The sequence below is a fragment of the Diplotaxodon limnothrissa genome, linkage group LG12 (genome assembly GCF_057381915.1).
Source record: "Diplotaxodon limnothrissa isolate DT_005_m linkage group LG12, D_limnothrissa_male_GT1.1, whole genome shotgun sequence".
Classification (NCBI taxonomy): Eukaryota; Metazoa; Chordata; class Actinopteri; order Cichliformes; family Cichlidae; genus Diplotaxodon; species Diplotaxodon limnothrissa.
The window spans coordinates 38,605,269-38,620,389 of record NC_140607.1 but is presented as its reverse complement, the minus strand read 5'-3'; the positions used below and the strand labels follow the sequence as shown (position 1 = coordinate 38,620,389).

At 40.8% G+C, this 15,121-nt stretch overlaps 1 protein-coding gene across 2 annotated transcripts; it reads right to left on the bottom strand.

The window, feature by feature from the left end:
- Window positions 1-4,986: 4,986 nt before the first annotated feature.
- Window positions 4,987-14,743, bottom strand: LOC146621884 (GTPase IMAP family member 8-like). 2 transcript variants are annotated; one of them, XM_085367603.1, is made up of 4 exons: window positions 14,485-14,743; window positions 6,723-7,916; window positions 5,274-6,608; window positions 4,987-5,186 (listed from the first exon to the last, which is right to left on the bottom strand). In XM_085367603.1, exons 1-4 carry the CDS (start codon window positions 14,726-14,728, stop codon window positions 4,987-4,989), a joined length of 2,973 nt encoding a protein of 990 aa, XP_085223729.1. In that variant the 5' UTR covers window positions 14,729-14,743. The 2 variants fall into 2 exon arrangements, with proteins under 2 accessions (XP_085223729.1, XP_085223730.1); XM_085367604.1 differs by having other exon boundaries at window positions 4,987-5,193; window positions 5,281-6,608.
- Window positions 14,744-15,121: the final 378 nt, after the last annotated feature.

Genomic DNA, 15,121 nt, shown 5'->3' with positions numbered 1-15,121 from the left:
CGGTAATTAGATTACCGTTACTTTCCCGTAGGAACGCTGCGTTACTGCGTTACTAAAACTGTGATTTTTTTTGCGAGAATGTCTCATGACAGTGACGTAAGCGAGTGCAACGTTCGTGACAACAGCTGTGTGCAGATCAACAATGGATCATATATCGAGTACTGGAGAGAGTATGAGCGTGCAGCGTTTAAAGCGTGGAAGCACTGACCTTACTTTGAGTTTGATTCCATAAAAAGTGACAAAAACATTAGTGTCCGTTGTGCGTGGGAAGAAAACTTCTTTTTACAGCGAAAAAAACCCCTAAACTTCCGAGCAAGCACCGAGTGCGCAACGACGTAATGGGAAATCCACAGAGCTGCCATATCCTTCCACTGACCGCTGCGGCACACCTGCACCAGGGTAACCCTCCGCCTACCCTGCTCCTGCTTTACAGGTGAAAATAGAGCAACAGCACCGCTGAGTCTTTGACTTTATTTATTTTCTGCTGTGTTTTACTTGCATCTATTTGAAAGACTGAGTGTAAACACAAAAAAAAATATTTTATTTTATGTGCTGGAATGTGCAGAAAATAGGTTTAAATATTAAACAAATTTCTTCCAGTCAGAGAATGTTGCATATAATTACATTTTTGCTTGATGCATAAAGTTAAAAGATTAAAACTGATAAAACAAGTTTTAAAAAGAGACTTTTCCATTTGATTACATTTTGTATGATGGATTATGTAGAAAAAGTAGAATTGGGCTGAAAGATCTATCGCTTTATCACCTCTTCAGGTTGTAAATCGTGTTTTTAAAAAGTAAATAAGTAACTAAGTAACTAAGTAATTAATTACTTTTGAAAATAAGTAATCAGTAAAGTAACGGGATTACTTTTTTGGGGAAGTAATCAGTAATTAGTTACTGATTACTTTTTTCAAGTAACTTGACCAACACTGTCAATCAGTGATGAATAGTAAGATGTTCTGGCTTTGCGGAGGGCTTTCTTATAAAGCAGCAAACTATTTCTCCAGGCTAAATGATGATCCTCGAGATTGGTGACACGCCATTTCCTCTCCAGATTACGAGTCATCTGCTTTAGGCTACGTGTTTGAGAATTATACCACGGAGTCAGGTACTTCTGATTTGAGGCCTTAGTTTTCACAGGAGCTACAGTATCCAGAGTCATATGTAGTGAGGAGGTGAAATTATTAACAAGATCGACCTCTGTTGGGGTAGCGTTCAGATAGCTGCTCTGCTCTATGTTGGTACAGGGCATTGAAGATGATAACAGTGGGTGGATTATATTCTTAAACTTAGTTACAGTGCTTTCAGAAAGACATCTACTGTGATAAAGTCTACTCTTCACCGCTGTGTAATCAATTATTGTAAATGTAAATGTTATCAGGAAATGATCAGACAGGAGAGGGTTTTCAGGAAACACTGTTAAATGTTCAGTTTCGATGCCATATGTTAAAACAAGATCTAGAGTGTGATTAAAGTGGTGGGTGGGTTCTTTTACATGTTGAGAGAAGCCAATTGAGTCTAATAACAGATTAAATGCCATGTTGAGGCTGTCATTTTTAGCATCTACATGGATGTTAAAATCACCCACAATAATTATTTTATCTGAGCTCAGAACTAAATTAGATATAAAGTCTGAGAAATCAGACAGAAACTCTGTGTAAGGCCCAGGTGGACGATAGATGATAACAAGTAAGACTGGTTTCTGAGTTTCACAGCTGGGGTGGACAATGTTAAGACAAGGTACGACCTCTCCCATGCTCCCAGGATGTAGGTGTGCATTCCAGTGTGGAATACACACCAAGCCTTTGCAGCCTGTTAAAGATCACACATCCTATCACTACACAATCGATTATACACCTCTAAGCATATATGGTCAAATGTTTCCTAATACAAATGACAATAATAAAATCTAAACCCATCAGTGACAAGTGCAGGATGATTTGACGTCACTGACAGCATTTACTTGAAAATGTAGTTGCAAATTTAAAGTCTTTCGATATAACATTCCTCATATACAGTAACTGTAAAATATATGTTACAGATGTTAAAAAAACATTTTTATTTTTAATAATTACCAAGGATACTTCTAGTGATATTTTTAATTATTACATTTTAATACAAAGCAAAACAACCTTGCAATCTGTATCAGATGTTAGTATTAAACTGTTGGGTCTAAACTCAGACCCCGCTGTATCCAGGACTTATTCCCGTGAAAGAAAAACAAGGCAACAGCGATCGATCGTTTTACTTGCAAGGGAGGCCTCGTTGATGTCTACCACAAAATGACCCCAAATCCGGCCTCCTCCCGCTGCCTTTTATTGAGAAACAGTTCACACAAAACACATCACAGCAAAGCAACGCCCACATGGTTCGAAAACAAGGCATTGTATGTATATGTGTGTGTGTGTGTGTGTGTGTGTGTGTGTGTGTGTGTGTGTGTGTGTGTGTGTGTGTGTGTGTAAGAATGTGTGTGTGTGACCTCCTGCTGACCAAAGGGTCATAAAAGCAGGAGCAACATCACAAGAAACAGATCTTCCAGATAGGATGTATCTGCAATAAAACACTACAGCCCCCCACCCAGAACCTCGAGAATCTGCGGAGGGGGACAGTGGAATTCCTTTCATCAGAGTTGGCAAGCATAAAAATGACAGCATTTAACAATTCACTCTAACATAAACAATAGTCCAAACTCAACTACATATAATAAAAAAAATCCACAAAGAAAATGCCACTAAAATCCATCTGATGTTAATGTTACAGATCTTACTGTATTTTCTGTGTAAATGTCACGGTCTGCCGGGGCAAGCCGTGTGGGAATTACTTAGGACCAGTAAGCGGCAGCTCGGGTGCATGTGAGTTTAATGACAAGAGAAAATACAAACAGCAGACGGTGCGGGTGGACATGAAACTGGAAAACCTTAACTGGGCAAAACTAACAAAACAAACCAGAAACGAAGATGCAGGGAGGTCGGGGGAAATACACATAACAGTAATCAGGGGATGAGAAACAGGAGGGAAACACACCTGGGGGACATAACAGCTGACGAGGTAGGGGAAACGTAAAGAGCACACACTGACATAAGACAGAGACTTTCAAAGTAAAACAGGAAACACATACACGTAATGACACAGACTCAGAAACGCAGACTAGACACAGGGATACACGGGCAGAAAGAAAAGAACACTAACCGAGGAAGAACAGAACCAAAATTACAATAATAGAAAACACAAAACGCTGGGTCAAAAGGACCCAGGATCATGACAGTAAAACATCCAAAACAAAACAAACATCAAAACATTTTGTACAAACTTTGTAAATGCTGCATACCAATAAATGAATACACTTTTAAAAATTTCTACAGACTGAAATTGCTAAAATGACCAAACATTTATCAATATTACAAAAAACACACAAAAAAACAACAAAATATAACATTTAACAAACTTTTGAAAACAGAAAATCCATAATGTCAGTTTATACTTTAAGAAGCTCAACACAATGCTACAGCATTTCAGAAACACATAATTTGGCTGTGAAGCATAACTTGACAGTCTGAGTTTTACATAATATCCTGTCATTCCACAAACATAATAGTTTAATTGCAAAAAGCTATCCATTGCTGTGTTTAACAAAAGATCAAACTACTCATCTTTTTATCGGTGCAGGCATGTTTCTCTGAGGATCAGTGAGAATTTTAACATACCACTGAACATAGGAATAACAATACCTGTGTCCAGTAATAAGTTGGAAAATGCAGTTTTTGGTCAAGGAAATTCATCACTTAGCACATCAGGTTTACTATGGACTATACCAACATTAGATGACCTAATTAAATTATGCTTCAAATGGATTTAGCAACAAAGAAATACTTGTGATCAACACATTAAGCGTCTGGACTTTGAAGAGACGGTATCATGAACCAGACCCATTCAGAAGAAAACAACCCATTGATCTGGATGAGGTGATAGCCTTTGTATCAGTTTCAATTTCAATTTCAATTTCTTTATTGTCCCACAAGGGGAAATTAGTTTAGCAGCAGGATATAAATAAACAGAACAATACTATAAAATAATAATGACAATAATAGTGATAGAAAGTCCAAGGACAGTTATCTGCCATTGAGGAGACAAGACACAGTGGGGATAAAAGAGACCTGGAGTCTTTTAGTCCTCCTCGGAGGTACTCTAAAACGGCGGCCGGAAGGCAACAACTCAAACTCACTGTGAAGTGGATGGTTCAAACAATTAATAATAGAATGAGCCTTTCTAAGCACATTTCTATTGTAAATGGCCAAAAGTCCATCTTGCCAGCGCCCTGAAATTTTGCAAGCAGTTTTTACCAGAAGTCCCAACCGATTCTTATTCTTCACCATCAGGTTACCAAACCAGGCAGCGATACAAAAAGACATCACAGATTCAATAAAACTTCTATAAAACAAGGACAACATCTCAGATGAGACATTAAAAGATCTAATTTTCCTTAAAATGAACAGTCTTTGTTGAACGTTTTTAGTGGCATCAGCATGAGATTCAAAACACAGTTTATGGTCAAGTACCACACTTAGATATGTATAACTCTCAACGATCCAAATATCGGCAGTTTTAATGATAGTGGGTGATGAGCTTTAAGAGGACTTCCTAAAATCAATAATCATCAATCAATATCAAGAACTATAGCACAATGCACAGTTGCAAGGATATTGCTGGCTGTATCTTTGAGCTATTAATATGGAATTTGTGGTACAGCAGGACACAATCCACAATATTATTAAAGTAATTATTAGGTTTTGACCTTCAAAGAGTGCAGTGTATTAGGCTACAGCAGCACAGCACTAAAGGGACACTTTTTCCCATAGATGTGTTGTTTTGATGCTGTCTCAAACAACCACTATTCATTTCTATTTATCAATGCCATTCAAATACTCCTTGCATATATATTCTATTGGTCCTGCGTGTCTGTCTTCTGTATTGCTTTAGGTTCATCTCACAATATGCTGCAAGAAGATTTTGTCTCAACTTCATTCAGAAGTTTCTCTATCATGTTACTTATTTCTGTGTCATGAATTTTCTGCAGGTTTTCTTTTTCTTCCTGATTGTTTGCAAGTTTTATTTGGTTCTGTTGTCTTGTCAACAAGTCGTTTATTTTTGGGACATTTTCCCTGTTTTTGGTCACACATTTAACAAAGTCGTTGATTTGCGCACGATGTTTTTCTCTGCTTTCTTTTTCATAGTGGGCTTTTAGGGCCTTTAACAGGTCATACTTCTCATCTTTGTCTTTCATTTGTTTCTCGTGCTCTTCCTTCTGAGCTGCAAAGTCTTTGGTGTATTTCTCTTTGAATTCGTTGAACTCCTCTGCTTGCTTTCTGGCTTCTTCCTCATATTTCATCTTCAGATTGTCCAGCTTTTTCTTATAGCTGTCTTTTAATTCCTTGCGTTCTTTTGCCTCATTTTCTTTTCTAGTTTCATCCTCTTTTCTTTTCATTTCACATTCTTTTTTTACATTCTCATATTCATCTCTCAGTCTTTGCTCATTTTGTTTTCTCTTTTGTTCTTCCTGTATTAGTTTTTCCAACCAGTCTACCCGATCCTTCTCCCGGACCGTATGTTCCATTATCATCGCCTCTCTACGCTGCTGTAGCTCCTGTTCTGATTCAGACTTTGATTTCTCTAATGCAGCAAGTTTTTCCTCCCATTCACTTTTCTCCAGTTTCCATTTGGTTTCTTCTTTTTCTCTTTTTTCTTGTGCTTTCTTCTTCTCGCTTTGCTCATTCTTCAGTTTTTCCTCCATTTCCTCGAGTTTTTTGTTTTTCTGTTGAATCTCCAGGTTTATTTTAGCACTCTGTTCTTTCATTTTTAATTTCATGGCTTGTTTTTCTTTCTCATGTTTTCTTTCCAGGTCCTCAATCTGTCTCTTCATCTCTTCTTCCTTCTCTTTTAAGATCCTCTGCACTTCTTTTTTAATCGCCGCTTCAGCCTCTTGCAGCATCTCATTGGTATAAAAAGATCCCCCATTGTCCTTCACCATGGTGTCAATCTTTGTTATCAGCTCACTGACTTGTGTCCGATTTTCTTCATCATAGTTATTGAACACATGGTATCTTCCTCCACACTCAGAGATCAGCTTCTTAAAGGAGTCATTGCATTCATCTCTAATGTATTCTTCAATGGACAGGTTGTCTTGTTTTAATGAATCTCCTCTTGTAAAAAGAATGATGGTGAACTTTTCTGAATCCTTCCCAAATCCTTCCTGGATGAGTTTCAGAGTCTCCTTCTCCTCTGGTGTAAGTCGACCAACCTGTAACACCAACAGGAAGACATGTGGTCCTGGAGCCAGGCAGGTCATAAATTTCACCGTCTCCTCATGAACTTCTTCACGTGACAAAGTCGAGTCAAACAGACCAGGAGTGTCGACCACAACAACAGGACGACCGTCCACTTCACCCTGTTCTTTCTGACAACACTTGGTGACTGATTCTTGACTTGACTTGGCTTTAAACACTTTTCTTCCAAGGATGGTGTTTCCTGAAGAGCTCTTACCGTTGCCAGTCTTCCCAATCAGCACAATCCTGAGACACTCTGGGCTCTGCTGCTCTTCATCACCTGCAACTTCAAAAGAAACCGAGTTATCTCAAATGATCATTACTTCATTGTTAGTTTGTCTAGAAAAAATAGGGGATGGAAAATTTATTGAAATTTTTCTTGTATTAATGCAGTACTCACCAGTGATCATGCTTTTATTTTTCAATTCCTGGACTTCACGCTGTAGGATGTTATATTTTATGGTTTTTTGAAATATCGTATTTATTTGGGCCTGTGCAAATGTTTGTGTTGTATAACAATGTGACTTCTTTTTAAAGGGCCTCATCTTTTCCACAGTCTCCAACAGTTTTAGGATCTGCTGTTTGTCTTCAATGTTAAGAACAAAATATCTTCCTCGACAGCCCTGACAGAGCTCCTGGATGTCCTTGCTTCTCTTCAGAAAATTATCAACAGCTGGAGCTGTTGGATCCGAGTCCACAGTGAACAGAATCATGGTGAAGTCATCGATCAGAGAGCTGAACGTTTTCTGGATGGTCTCTAACTCTCCCTTGTCTTCGTCTCTCAAACAATCCACAGGTAGGACCAGGATGAAGGCATGGACACCCTCAGGATCACAGAGGGAGATACACCTGAGTGATTCCTCCATCACTGCCTCCTGAGGTTTTCCATACAAGGCAGGCAGCTCCACCAGGGAAACCCAACGTCCACACACCTCTCCCTGATGTTTAACACACTCTGATGAGTTGGAGGCTGAATGAAGCTCAGTCTGACCTAAAATGGCCTTGGCTGCTGACGTCTTCCCTGCTCCTCTCCTCCCACACAGAACCAGGTTCAGAGCAGAGTATCCGATGGTGACTTCAGTAAAGCTGAGGAAAGCATCATAATTTTCTTGTACAACATTCTCGATGATTTCCATCAATGACTCGTGGTTCTTTGCAGTCATGCAGTAACATCTTTCTCTACAGTCTTTAAGGAGCTCAGTAAAAGAGTCAGTTGGTTTTCCTTTATGTGTGCTGATGATAACTGAGTGATTAAAAGCATTGTTGCCTAACAAGCTCAGAATGAACATTAGTGTCTTTCTGTTCTTCTCAGTAAACATTGAAGGTTTCACTACCAGCAGCAGAACATTTGGTCCAGGAGGACAGAGACTCACACAGTCCTTCAGCTCATGTCTCACTCTTTCTACCGACAGACTGAAGACGTCTGCAGTTTTCACAACAGTCAGAGAATTTCCTCTCCAGTCTCCTCTGGCAACTTCAGAAGGCTTGTTTTTTCTTGTACCACACTGAAACTGCTCACTGCCAATGATGAAGTTGCCTAATGTTGTCTTTTTGTCCTCGCTTTTTCCAAACATCAGAATCCTGAGTCCACATACTAAAGAAAAAAAGCATTGGGTTAACACTCACTCTCATCACACAGGTTTATATACAATAATCTGTCAAAGAGAAAACACTGATGAGTGAAGTGAAGTTTGTCACTTGACACTGTAGCTTGAATCCCACATGGACAACAAAGTTTGTTTCTTTTTTTTGTTTTCTAAACCTGATTTGTGTAGCACAGAAACACTAAATTCAGACTAATGGAAAATAGCTAATCCCATGTCGAGAGTTCGTCCATTTTAGTTTGTGATGTAATATACTTTTCTCACTCTTAGAAATGGTCAGCTTTTTCCGGTCAAAATGGACCTGTCTGTCTTCCTTTCTTTTTCAGTGTCGTTACAGTGTCAGTAAAGTTTTTGATAAGCTCATGTATTATATCTTATTTCATTTGGTTATATTTAGCATTATTTTTTATATTCAACTAGAGGTTTCTTTGGTTTGTTTCTTATCTAAATACATCAGTCTCAAAGTTTTTCGGATTGTAACTTTCAAGGTCCTGGGTCAGTGACCCAGTGTTTGGATTTTGTATTATTATTATTATTATTATTATTATTATTATTATTATTATTATTATTGTTGTTGTTGTTGTTGTTGTTGTTGTAGTTATTATTATTGATCTGTGATTTCATCATGGTTTATTATTTCTAATATTTTGGTTTCTGTTTTGAATTTCTAGTGCTCAAGTTCTTCTCTGCTCTTTAACCCTTTAAAGCCGGTCGGAGTGGACACACTCCATTTTGCGTAACTACTTTTAAATCCCGGTAGCTCTGCAACCGCGTAAGCTAGCGCAATAATTTGTTTTGCATATGAAACCAGAGGAGTTGTACTTACATCTTATGCCATCAGCTTGTCCTCGGTCACAGTTTCCTTCCACATAAAGCTTTGCAAAAACTGCATAAAAAGCACTTGCAGCAACAAAAACATAATATTCCAGAAACACGCTTTGCCGATCCGATCAGCTGTTCATAACACTTCCTACGTTGGAATAGACGTCAGCGCGAACTTTTGCATGTCCGCCATTACCTGCCCGAAACCGTAAGTGACGTCATTTTCGCGGAAATGTAGGTTTTTTTTACCATTAGGGCCTCATGAGCCTATACTGGTGTTTTTAAAAGTTATGTTTGACTTTATGACTTTCTGTGTCGTTTCTGGGATGCTTAGGACTAATATTGCACTGCTGGAAATAGTTTATTTTGATGCATATGCTGCTGTTTTTTTTGCAAATTTGCACTCTAATATTTATTTTCCGTTTTTCCTGCAGTGTATAAAAATTGGTGTATTTCAAAAATAAAACTATGAAGACACTCAAAATAAATTTCCTGTGGTGGGAAACTATTTTGTGCAACTTTTTTGTATTTACAGTTTTGAGGGATAAGCCTCTTAAATTTCTCTAACTAGAAATATATGTTAAAAAACAAAAACGATTTTCAATTTTTTTGGAGTTTATTGCACTTTTTTGCAATTTATATAATTACTATGCACTTAATGCAGACATATTATTAAAATTTGGGCTATAATGGTTGTTTTTGATGTATATCAGCTTGAAATGCTCCCAAAAATGGCTCCACAACATGTAAAAATATATTATAAGCTCTGGCGGACTTGGTTCTATGGTAGGTCTTAAAGGGTTAAATTCTAATTCTTAAGTTTAGTTCAGTCTTCATTTTTATTGTCTTGTTCCCCAGTCAGTCGTGTCTTATGCAGTGATGGGAATAACAGCGTTACAAGTAACGCCGTTACTGACGGCGTTACTTTTTTCAGTAATGACTAATCTAGCTAATTACTATCGTTACAACGCCATTACCGTTACTGACAAGAAAATGCGGTCTGTTACTATTTTTCAACAAACAGACGGTTGAAGCTGTGTTCAGCTTACAGCATCTTATATCAGCTGCAGGAAGTAGCTGTAAGTAATCTGGACGCTACATTGAGACATTGAGCTGTTAGCCGTTAGCATGCGTCCGTACTACCTGCCCCGGGAGTTCTCGCATGTTATCGCGATAACAGCGTATGTCCCCCCCCTCGGCCAACGCGGATGCAGCCTGTGACTCTCTCCACTCTGTGGTCAGCAGACTGCAAACACAATCTCCGAGAGCCCTTCTCATAATATCAGGGGACTTCAATCATGCCTCACTGGACTCCACACTGCCCACCTTCACCCAGTATGTGACCTGCCCAACCAGAGTCAATAAAACACTGGACTTACTGTATGCCAATGCAGAAGAGGCATACAGTTCATCACCTCTCCCTCCCCTGGGCAGATCTGATCACAACCTGGTGCACCTTGTCCCTGTGTATGAGCCCTTAGTGCGCAGGGAGCCACCAGCCACCCGCACAGTACAGAGATGGTCAGAGGAGAGCGAGGAGGCTCTTAAGGATTGTTTTGAGTCGACTGTGTGGGAGGTGATTTGTGATGACCACGGAGAGGACATCGACAGCCTTACTACATGCATTACTGACTATATAAACTTCTGTGTGGATAACACCGTACCTACCAGGACTGTACGGTGTTTCTCCAACAACAAACCTTGGATTACCCCAGAAATTAAAACCGTCTTCAAGCAGAAGAGGAGGGCCTTCAAATCCAGGGACAAAGAGGAGTTGAAAAGGGTGCAGAGAGAGCTGAGGGGACTGATAAGGAATGGGAAGGAGAGCTACAGGCAGAAGATGGAGAACCAGCTTCAACAAAACAACGTTGGTGAAGTCTGGAGAGGCCTCAGAACCATCTCGGGCCACAAACAGCAGAACTCTCTGCCTGGGAGGGATGTGAGATGGGCAAATGAACTGAATCATTTCTTCAACAGATTTGATTCAGCCATGAGGCAGTCTGCAACATCGGCTGCAGACTCACCCACCCCCACTGCTGCTGTTCCACCTCAGACACTTCACACCTCCTCTATTCACCCTGCTCACTCCCCCCCACCCCCAACAACAGCATCCAATACACACTCAACACAAGGCTCCAGCCTGTCTCTCTCAACCACCCAGGTTAGGAGGGAACTGAGGAGGATTAATGGCAAGAAGGCAGCGGGTCCAGATGGCATCAGCTCGAGGGTCGTCAGGTCCTGCGCGGACCAACTGTGTGGGGTGATGGAGCACCTCTTCAACCTGAGCCTGAGGTTGGGAAGAGTCCCACAGCTCTGGAAAACCTCCTGTGTTGTACCAGTGCCAAAGACTTCACGCCCCAAGGACCTCAACAGCTACAGGCCGGTGGCTCTGACATCCCACCTGATGAAGACCCTGGAGCGGTTGGTCCTGGCTCAGCTTCGGCGCCTAACAAGCTCATCACTGGACCCACTTCAGTTTGCCTACCAGCCTGGCATTGGAGCGGACGATGCCGTCATTCACCTCCTACATCGTTCCCTCGCTCACCTGGAGACCGCTGGAAGCACTGTGAGAATCATGTTCTTTGATTTCTCCAGTGCCTTCAACACCATTCTTCCCTCGGTTCTAAAGGACAAGCTGGTGAACTCTGGAGTGGACCATCACCTCACTACCTGGATCCTGGACTACCTCACCGACCGACCACAGTATGTGAGGACTCAGGGCTGTGTGTCGGACAGGGTCGTCTGCAGTACGGGGGCCCCACAGGGAACGGTTCTGGCTCCGTTCCTCTTCACCATCTACACTGCAGACTTCTCCCACAATTCCACCCAGTGCTTCCTGCAGAAGTTCTCTGATGACTCTGCAATAGTCGGCCTCATCACTGATGGGGACGACAAGGAGTACAGAGGACTGACTCAAGACTTTGTGGACTGGTGCCAGCTGAACTACCTCCAGATCAACGCCAGTAAAACCAAGGAGCTGGTGGTAGACTTCCGCAGGCACAAGCATTCTCCACTGCAACCACTGAACATCCAAGGTATGGACATTGAGGCTGTGGACAGCTACAGGTACCTTGGTGTTCATCTGAACAATAGACTGGACTGGACTCATAACTCAGACGCCCTCTACAGGAAAGGGCAGAGCAGGCTGTACCTGCTGCGGAGACTCAGGTCGTTTGGAGTGGAGGGCCCACTCCTGAAGACCTTCTATGACTCTGTTGTGGCTTCTGCTATCTTTTATGGCGTGGTCTGCTGGGGCGGCAGCATCTCTGCTGGGGACAGGAAGAGACTGAACAGGGTGATCCGAAGGGCCAGCTCTGTTCTAGGATGCCCTCTGGACCCAGTGGAGGTGGTGAGTGACAGGAGAACGGCGGCTAAGCTGTCATCCCTGATGGACAACGTCTCCCACCCCATGCAGCAGACTGTGACAGCACTGAGCAGCTCCTTCAGTGGGAGACTGCGGCACCCACGGTGTGGGACGGAGAGATTTCGCAGGTCTTTCCTCCCCACTGCTGTCAGACTCCACAACAAAGACTTTAACTGATCAAGCACACACATCCATACATATGCAATAATACTAAGTGCAATAATCCTTTCTGTCATCGTTGTATTTTTACTCAGTTGTATATAGTATTTGTATTTGTATTCTATTTTTATCTTATTGTATATTTATTTTATTTTATTCTACTGTATATAGTATTTTATTTTATTCTATTCTGTACAGTTGTGTACTGTATTTATTCTTATTGTATTCTAATTTTTGCCTCATAACTTTTGCACTGTCCACTTCCTGCTGTGACAAAACAAATTTCCCACGTGTGGGACTAATAAAGGTTATCTTATCTTATCTTATCTTATCTTACAGCTTTAAGCAGCTGCGCTCCCGCGGACGGTGATCACGATCACTGTCTGGCACAACACCTGGAGCTCAGGGGGCAAAACAATCGCATGAGTGCTGCTGTTTGACTGAGGAAGAATAAAGTAGTCGTGGTAAGCCAATCACATGACCACTTAAAGACAAAGCAAACCTCAATAGTTTCGTCATGTTTACTGTCTATGGACAGCGCAGCGAGCACTCTCTGCTTATGAGAGAAAAAACAAAAACAAAAAAAACAGGGGAAGTTTTAGGAGTGACGGCGAGAGAGAAATAATAATACTGGATTGCATTTATATAGCACTTTTCTAGGCACCCAAAGCGCTTTACAATTCCACTATTCATTCACTCTCACATTCACACACTGGTGGAGGCAAACTATAGTTGTAGCCACAGCTGCCCTGCGACAGACTGACAGAAGCGAGGCTGCCATATCGCGCCATCGGCCCCTCTGGCCATCACCAGTAGGCGGTAGGTGAAGTGTCTTGGACACAACGACAAAGACTGTCGGAGCCGGGGCTCGAACTAGCAACTTTCTGATTACAAGATGAACTGCCAACTCTTGAGCCACGATCGCTCAAAGACAGCAGAAAAAGAGAGAGAGCGAGTTTTGAGATGTGAGAGATTTGTGACGTTTAGCGTGTTTGCAGTGTGTAGTTAATGTGTTGTCTTGTGTAGTTAGTGTGTAGTGTTGTGGATAGTTTTGTGTTGTGTGTCAGAACAATGAGGTGACTGCTGTCTCCAGGTAGAAACAGGAGTGCTGCTGCTGTCAGACCTGCAGGTATCAGGCTGTGATGTTTCCTTTATAGTGGACAGAAATTATGTTTTTGGAGCGGCACAAATAATTTGTGACATCTTATTGAAGAACAGCTGATTGTTCTGTAAATAGTTTGAAATGGTTATTTAAAAAATCACGATAAAAGGTAAATGGATGCAAATAACTTTGTCGTTTGCAAAACTTGTGCATATGATTTTAAAATTGACAATTTATATTTGCATTTAACGTTATGAAATATGATTCAATGAACATGTTTGTGGTTGTTACAGTAAAAATATCACTTTTTCTACTCTGATTTTATGTTTTTTATCTGATTTTAGAGCAATTGTGTTAATACAGTCAGTCAAAATGAAAACATGACTGTAAATTCAGACACGTGAGGTTGTGCTGAAAAGAATGAGACCAAACAAGGCAAATAAACAGTTTTTAAAGGTGAAATAGAGGAAACATCAGAAGTAGTTAAAAATGGGCAATTATACCCTGGACCCCAGAGGGTTAAACATTTTTTTAAGTAACGCAATAGTTACTTTTCAAGTAATTAATTACTTTTAGAATATTGTAACTCAGTTACTAACTCAGTTACTAGTTATTTCTTCAAAAAAGTAACTATAATTAATTACTTTTTCAAAGTAACTTGCCCAACACTGGTCATATGTCACTCCCGTCTCCGTGTTACCTAAATTTAATGTCAAGTCTGCGTCTCTGTGTTAGTCTTCCCGTTTTACTTTACGGTCCCCTGTCTCCCAACAGTGTTCCTAGTTTTGCTTCAACCTAATCTCGTCATGTTTGATTACTCCCAGCTGTGTTCATCTTGAGTCCCGGTCTGAGTGTCTTGCATTTGGGTCCTATATCCTGCCGGCCACACAGCACTAACCATGACAGTAACCAAAAACAGTGCAATCTGTGTACAGTTTATGTGTAACACTAACACATAAATGTAGATTATGAAGACATAGTTCTTAACTCTGGTGGGAGCTTTAACCTCTTCATGATGCATTACCCTAATTTCGACAAAAATCCGACTGTGTGATTCATTTGTATAATGATAAAAATAATATTTTTTACCATATTACTATTCAGTACTTACCATTACCTTTTGTAGGTTCAAATTTAACTCTAGCAAGCTTTTGGTTGTGGCTTTCCTGATAAGGAGTCAGATCTGGCATTGGATCCTGAAATACATCACAGCTCAAGTGCCCATTGTTCTCTTTTGCAATCTGACCCATCCGTGTTAGCAGCTCTGAATAGTCAAGGTTCTTCTCATTCAAATGTCTGTATTTACTTTTTTTGATGATGTCGTTTAAGGGTTGATTTAATACATCTTCTTTCATGGCACCTGAACTCTTTTCTCTGGGAGCTGATTTCAGAACCAATGAATGATCAAATGAGTGATCACTGAAGAGCTGAAGGACTCTGCAGAGCTTCTGTTTTTGTTCCTCTGTGAAATCATCAGGCTGTAGAACCAGCAGGAACACATGAGGACCAGGAGCAGAGAGTTTCACACATTGTTTTACATCTTCTCTCAGTTTGTCTTCAGAGGTGTTGGGTAGCAGCAGGTCTGGAGTATTGATGACAGTTATTTGTTTTTCCTTAAAGGGTATACTGACTTTGAAACACCAGTCTGGTGCTTTTTCAGTACTGAACTTGTCCTTTTTTAGTATCATGTTCCCCACTGCTCTCCTCACTGCCCAGCTGTTCCCCAGGAGAACCACCCTGAGCTCAGA